Here is a 7,914-nt window from a genome sequence, read left to right on the forward strand (position 1 = left end):
TGCAAACTCTGAAGCAATCTCTATCTCTCTGTCCCTCTCTCCTGTTTCCTGTCTCTCTGTGTACACACACACAGGCAGCAGAAGGTGAAGGTATTTTGTGAAAAATGCAAAGTGTGGGTCAGTGGGGTTTCATGTGGTCAGAGGAGAGAGGGTCTTCAGGAGTGGGTAACAGTAGTGATGTGAGGAGAGAGAAGGATGTGCAGAAGAGATGAGATTTGTTCAATGAAAAAAGCAGAAAGAGGACATTTCAGAAAGAAAGGCAAAAAGAAAGCCCACTAGTACATAACTTTAGACACACAATATTGAAAGCACATCACGAATTTCTCATTGTGCCTAGCATATCATGTATTTGGAGCTCTGTAATAATGGGCCAGTAATGGACTTTATTTCTACTTCAAATAAGTTTGTTTTGTGTTTGTTTTTGCTTAAGTGAAGCTACAGAATTGGAATAAGAGATTCAAAGCTCTATAGTTTCAGAAACAAATGAACAAATAAATACAGGAATGTGCTGCTTAAGGACAGAGATGCATCCTGACAAATGCATCGTTAGGTGATTTTGTCCTTCTTGAATAGAGGACAATGTATTTATACAAACCGAGGTGTTGTAACCTGCCAAAACCTAGGCTATAGCCTTTCACTCCTGGGCTGCACACCTGTACAGAATGTTACTTCACTGAATGCTGTAGGCTTGTGTGACACAATGGGAAGTATCTGTGTAGCTAAACCAGTGTTCAACCCTTTTTAATTTCACAGCACACTTGAACCTATAGTTAAAGGTTGGCACACTTAAATTATGTTGATCACAAAAAGGAGTGAAAAAAAGAAAATACTTGCTGTGTTTTGAACTTCTTTCAAAAATAATTTAATTAATGACCTTCATATATTTTTGCAGCACACCTAAGATCCTCTCATGGCACCCCAGTGGCACACTGGTTGAAATCACTCATCTAAACATAGGTACATATATTTTTACTGTACAAAATGGTACAGTACTATATACATTGCTCTGACTGAAGGATGGCATGGTGAGACCAATTGGGAGAGGGACAGGAAGAAGGCTCTTTCCAATCTTCTTTCCAAAAAATACTCTGGCTCTGATAAAAAAGGAAGTTGTGATTTTCACTGTGCCATGAACTGTTGCGCATGTGATGAAATGTGATTGTAATTTCACTTGAATTTTTTTTTGTTTTTTTCCAGATTTTGGCCGGGGCCAGGTTTGAACCTGCCTCCTCTGGTATATGGGGCCAGCGCCCTACCCCTTGAGCCACAGGTGCCACCCAATCCAATTTTTTTTTTTTTTTTTTTTTTTTGCAGTTTTGGCCAGGGTCGGGTTTGAACCTACCACCCAAAGTATATGGGGTCGGCGCCCTACTCCTTGAGCGACAGGCACCACCCTAACTTGAATTTTTTTTCTTGATGTTTCCTTTCTGACTTTGGTACTGAACTTCTGTATATGATTATCTGGGAAGGCTCCTTTAATAAAATATTACTATTTGAATAATGTATGGAAACGTGTTAGGCATATTTTCCACACAGTACAAACGAACTGATTTTTAGTTCTACCAGATGTGTTTGTTGCCTGTAGAAAGAGCATTTGATCTGAGTGACAAAGTAAACAGATCCATTCTTTTGTTCCCATTATTTGAGGCATGGTGCCATTTCATTCCCTAACCAGGGCACCACCTCTGTCTGGCAGTCGTGATGGGATTATGCTCCCTGAACCAAAAGTTCATCCTGCTCGTAAATTATTTCATTTTCTGAAATGGTTTACTCAGAATGCTGGAAACTTGGTAGCTGGAAGCTGCAGTAGGAGAATCCAGTTACCCAATGTTCTACTGGGCAGAGCAGAAGAAACCAAATATCCCTTAGATAAATTGTGAAAGACAGCCGAAGGGAAGACTTGCCCAGACACCTCATTAGTAAGAATTCTCCCTTTATTCATCATAGTTTTTCATCTTAATAAGTGTTATAAATAATAGGCATCATTTTTTCTAAAATTCCAGTGTGTAATAGATGAGAGGTAAAACAATTTATTTTCATCTCTATTTTTTCCAACTACGCTTTCTTTTTTACCTGAGAATTCATTTTTCTGTTTGCAAGTGATTTTCCCACTGTTTGATCACTATGGGCCTTTTACTGAATTTAACAATAAAATACACTCGGCACTGCCATTGAAATATAAATACGTGTAATCACAAGAAGTTGTAAGTTAAGATTTGTTTAATGGGTTTTCATTCCTTTCTAATCTCAATTGTGTTCTGGAAAATAATGCTATGTAACTTGAGAAATTATTCAAGACTATCTTGAAACTTATTGAAACTATTAAATGTAAAAATATGTTTTACCTACAATTGTAGCAACAAGATATGAGTATCATCTGATAGAACCAGATTCTTCATCTATGCTCACTGTGATAGATTTATCAAAAATTATAAAGTTTAATTGCCCTAATAATGTTTATCTAAGCATATCATATTTTAATTGTATTTTATTTTTGATATGTTTTACAGATTAAGAATGGCAAAGTACACTTTACTTCAGATGCAGGAATTGCTGGGAAAGTGGAGAGAAATATTCCTGAAGTGTATGTTGCAGATGGCCACTGGCATACGTTCCTAATTGGGAAAAATGGAACAGCCACAGTATTGTCCGTTGACAGAATATATAACAGAGATATTATCCATCCCACTCAGGATTTTGGGGGCCTTGATGTGCTTACTATATCTCTTGGAGGAATTCCACCCAATCAAGCTCATCGAGATGCTCAAACAGGTAAATGCTTATGTTGAGTAGAGTCAACAAGGAAAAATCGAATTGTTCCTCAAAACATAATTGTTTTAGACTTTGCTGGGGAGCATGTTAATTTTTCTAAGGAGTTGGTTTTTGTGGAAAGATCAAGTAAAATCCATTCATTTAGCATGGATCCCGTATTTAAGGACTATCATAATTAGCTATAGAAAGTTGACGGTAAATTATCAGCATCACTCACTTTAGAACTGCATCTGTCCTACCAAGGTAATAATTCAGCCCCTGGTGCTTCAATGCCTTGCTTGTCCACCAAACATTTATTTATACATGTATTCATTTATTCATTCATAGCCACCTCTTCATGGAACATATGGTTCTTTAAGGGAGACAAACATCAATCAAATCCTTACATGTGGAAATGTATTCTTTTAATCTATGATAAATGATGTGAAGGAAGAATGTATAATTCTGAGATACCAAGAAAATAAAAGAAAAGGAGGAAAGGAAAGTTAGCCGGAAAACTGACATGTGTACTTAAATCTGAATGATGAGTACACAAGGATGAAAGAATATGAAATGATTAATTTATATTGATAAGAAGTAAATAAAAGGAAGCTGATTAAATAGAGAAACATATTGTATACATTATTTAGAAGTTGTCAGTGTCAAACAGGAAATTGAAGTCCTGGGCCTGGAAGAGATCACATCACATGCCTAGGGCCCTCCCTTGAGTAACTCCAAGAGCTTAGTGTGGAATGAGTCAGAGAAAGGGACTAAGTAGTAGGAATAAATCGGCACCTGTGGCTCAAGGAGTAGGGCGCTGGTCCCATATGCCGGAGGTGGCGGGTTCAAACCTAGCCCCGGCCAAAAAAAAAAAAAAAAAATCTAGCAGTGTAGAAAGAGAAGCAGATGTCACAGAAGCTCATGGAAAAGAGGGCATCGAGGAGGGAACATCACTAGAGGGGAATGATACATCAAATAAGGAAAATGGGGAAAAATGCACAAATGAGTAACAGGGTTTAGCCAGGCCATAAATCCTTCTTATATATTTTTACTCTAGAATATAGACACTAATTTATTTAGATACTGTTAAAAAAAGAAGCAGAAATAAATAATGCTTTTTCATTAGTGTCAAAGCAGGTTTTGGGCTCTGAGCTACCATCAGGAGTACGAGTGCACTCCAGTCTAGTGATATGCTTCTCAACTTTTCATTTTGTCTTTATCTTCCCCCCCAAAGAGACGTTTTAGATACTTTCTTCTAGCCCTTGCCAACCTCAGATCATGAAATGTTAATACCATAATTATATTTTTATCTGCACTTTACATGCCCAGAAACCATCGTAATAGCTAATATTTTTCCTTTGCTTCCCAAGAACCTACGTTTAACTCCTTGGGAGCCGTGTCTCCTTAATTAGGAATGCATGATCTAGTGGTTGAAGTTATTGGCCTATTGTTTGCCCTTTATTTAAATACATTTAAACAACTTCATAAGTTAAACTTTAAAATTTTATTTCTGTATATGTAATGGTTGATATATGAACTTTAAGACAAAAGAAATAAATAAATGAAAAGAGAGAGAAAAATAAAATCCAGCCTGTGGAAGTCATTCATCAGTCTTCAGAAGGAGTGAGATCTGAGCAATGTGCTCGGTGCATCTATCCTGGTAACCTACCACATCTTTTAAAGATGTAAGATGCACAGCTTGACTGCCTCTGAACTGGATGTTGGTGGAGACCCTGGTTTCTGTACTCTCTCATCAGGTGACTGTATAGTGTAAGCCTTTGTTTTTCTCATAAAATGCCTCTCTCTGGCCTCTTTCCCCTGCAGGCTTTGATGGCTGCATTGCTTCAGTGCTGTACGGTGGAGATAGTCTTCCTTTCAGCGGGAAGCATAGCTTGGCCTCCATCTCAAAAACAGATCCCTCCGTGAAGATTGGCTGTCGTGGCCCAAACATTTGTGCCAGCAACCCCTGCTGGGGCGATTTACTGTGCATCAATCAGTGGTATGCCTACAAGTGCGTTCCTCCCGGAGACTGTGCCTCCCACCCGTGCCAGAATGGTGGCAGCTGTGAGCCAGGCCTGCACTCTGGATTCACCTGTAGTTGCCCAGAGTCACACACAGGGAGGACCTGTGAGATGGTGGTGGCCTGTCTTGGAGTCCTCTGTCCTCAGGGGAAAGTGTGCAAAGCTGGAAGTCCTGGGGGCCACGTTTGTGTCCTGAGTCCAGGCCCTGAGGAGATCTCCCTGCCTCTGTGGGCCGTGCCTGCCATCGTGGGCAGCTGCGCAACCGTCCTCGCCTTCCTGGTCCTGAGCCTGATTCTGTGCAATCAGTGCCGGGGAAAGAAAGCCAAAAATCCCAAAGAGGAGAAGAAACCTAAGGAAAAAAAGAAAAAGGGTAGTGAGAACGTGGCTTTTGACGACCAGGACAACATCCCTCCCTACGGGGATGACATGACCGTGAGGAAGCAGCCGGAAGGGAACCCGAAACCAGACATCATAGAACGGGAGAACCCCTACCTGATCTACGACGAGACCGACATTCCGCACAGCGCGGAAACGGTCCCCAGCGCGCCGCTGGCGTCCCCGGAGCAGGAGATCGAGCACTACGACATCGACAACGCCAGCAGCATCGCGCCCTCGGACGCCGACATCGTTCAGCACTACAAGCAGTTCCGCAGCCACACGCCGAAGTTCTCCATCCAGAGGCACAGTCCGCTCGGCTTCGCGCGGCAGTCGCCCCTGCCCTTGGGAGCCAGCAGTTTGACCTACCAGCCGTCCTACGGTCCAGGGCTGAGGACCAGCTCTTTGAGCCACTCGGCGTGTCCAACGCCCAACCCGCTGTCCAGGCACAGCCCGGCCCCTTTCTCCAAATCCTCCACTTTCTATCGAAACAGCCCAGCCAGGGAACTGCATCTTCCCATAAGGGACGGGAACACGCTGGAAATGCACGGGGACACCTGCCAGCCTGGCATTTTCAACTACCCCACGAGGCTGGGCCGGAGAAGCAAGAGTCCTCAGGCCATGGCCGGTCACGGGTCTCGGCCGGGGAGTCGCCTAAAGCAGCCCATGGGGCAGATTCCTCTGGAATCTTCTCCCCCCGTGGGACTCTCCATAGAGGAAGTGGAGCGGCTGAACACCCCTCGGCCCCGGAACCCGAGTATCTGCAGCGCAGACCACGGGAGGTCGTCCTCGGAGGAGGACTGCAGGAGGCCGCTGTCCAGGACGCGCAACCCCGCCGACGGCATTCCGGCCCCGGAGTCTTCCTCGGACAGCGACTCCCACGAGTCCTTCACGTGCTCAGAAATGGAGTATGACAGGGAAAAGCCAATGGTATACACTTCCAGGATGCCCAAATTATCTCAAGTCAACGAATCTGACGCAGATGATGAAGACAATTACGGAGCCAGACTAAAGCCCCGGCGGTACCACGGCCGCAGGGCCGAGGGGGGACCCGCGGGCGCCCAGACTGCCGCGCCCGGGCCCGCCGAGCACGCGCTGCCCCTGCAGCTCGGGCAGCCAGCGGGGACTTTCAACTGGGACAGCCTCTTGAACTGGGGCCCCGGCTTTGGCCATTATGTAGATGTTTTTAAGGATTTGGCGTCTCTCCCAGAAAAAGCAGCAGCAAACGAAGAAGGCAAAGCTGGGACAACTAAGCCAGTCCCCAGAGACGGGGAAGCAGAACAGTATGTGTGAGGTTTATGTACTGGCATTATAAAAATTCAAAAACAAGGAACACTCAAACCATCTACGGTTGCCGAGTAGGTTGGGTCACATTTGAAACACAGGCCAGTATGAACTGGTGGTGGAGGGAAACTTTAAAAATAATAACCACGATGCTGCTGAAACAGACTCAAAACAACTCTTAATTTAAATATGCTTGGTTGGTTTCTTTTCCTGCATGCAGTGTGTTTTATAACGAGTTAATGTGGCATGCAGCGTTTGGAAAGTTCTTCTTATTTTCCAGTGTTTGATTTGTGATTTTGAAAATGAATACCTTTACTATTGCCGAAATGAACTGGTTCTTTCTCAGTGGGATATGTGTATCGTGTCCGGTGCATTGTTATATTTTGTATTGCAAGATCCATGAGGTTTAACCAATCCTTTGTAAGGTGTAGGAAGGAACTCCCCCTCCCCCAAGCCTGGAATGAAAGACTAAGTACTGTTAACAGTTTTCAGAAATATAGATTCCATATTTGATGTTGGTCAGAAATGCCTGAGTGTTGGATTAAGTTTTACATGACAGTGGGTACTAAAAATTAAGTCATTTGTTAAGCACTTTAAAGCTTTCTTAAGAAATTGTGTTAAAACTTCTGAATCTTTTTGCAGATGATTATAGCCTCTCGTGACTTTCATCAGGCTTCCATTAGGAACGAAATGACTGCACGCTGTCCCCAGAACACTGCCATCTTCTGACTGCAAATGATGTTCTCAGCAGCACTTCTGAAAGACACTTTTCAAAAGTTATTTATTGAAAAAATATTCTATGCTTTTAACATTGTAAAGAATTGATCTAAGGAAGGCCTACAGTTGGACTTACTTGTCAACCATTTAACATTTACTCCAAGTACCCAGTTTTTATAATTTATATAAAGTCCAGTTTCAACACTTATTTTCTGTCATTTTGTAGATCATTTTTTTTAATACTGTGTAAAAACCTTTTTTACACCTAAGCTGTGTTTTTGATACTGATATTTTCCTATGATGAATAGTTTTCTTACTTTCAGGGAAAGTAAGAAAATACTTTTTTTACATTTGTTACTTATGTAACATTCATATTTTCCACATTTTGATATTTGTAACATACTGTATGCTTTCTACTTGTAAATGTCAGCAATAGAATTAAAATATTTATTTAAAATACTTGGTATTCAGAGTGTAATATAATTTTTTATTATTCTATAATCTTGGTATGACCAATTGACAAAAATCTCTTAAGCAGTACCCCTCAATGGGGTATTGCAAGTTGAACGATATATGGGCAGCACTGTTTTCTTTAAAAAAAAAAAAAGAATATGGATCATTTCCAGAACAGATATTTTAATGTCACTTTAGTGCATTCCTAGCTGTCAGAATTCTCGGACTTCCCTGGAGGATAATGAGTCTAGACGAGGTTGTTCTTAAGGGCTACCTTTGTTATGAGCCTGGTTTAAACATTCTGGCAACAAAT

General features: G+C 42.0%; 1 protein-coding gene across 2 annotated transcripts in view; it reads left to right on the forward strand.

Annotated features, from left to right (window-relative positions):
- FAT4 (FAT atypical cadherin 4) overlaps positions 1–7,607 on the forward strand; it is a 204,065-nt gene extending 196,458 nt beyond the window's left edge. The window contains exons 16-18 of one of the 2 annotated variants that reach the window (XM_053577566.1): positions 2,511–2,772; positions 4,576–6,430; positions 7,074–7,607. In XM_053577566.1, coding sequence (XP_053433541.1) covers positions 2,511–2,772; positions 4,576–6,430; positions 7,074–7,077 — 2,121 coding nt within the window. In that variant the 3' untranslated portion in view covers positions 7,078–7,607. Of the gene's footprint in view, positions 1–2,510; positions 2,773–4,575 lie in introns of both variants that reach the window. The other variant, XM_053577478.1, reaches the window with a different exon arrangement.
- The last annotated feature ends 307 nt before the right edge of the window (positions 7,608–7,914 follow it).

The sequence above is a fragment of the Nycticebus coucang genome, chromosome 1, assembly GCF_027406575.1.
Source record: "Nycticebus coucang isolate mNycCou1 chromosome 1, mNycCou1.pri, whole genome shotgun sequence".
Classification (NCBI taxonomy): domain Eukaryota; kingdom Metazoa; phylum Chordata; class Mammalia; order Primates; family Lorisidae; genus Nycticebus; species Nycticebus coucang.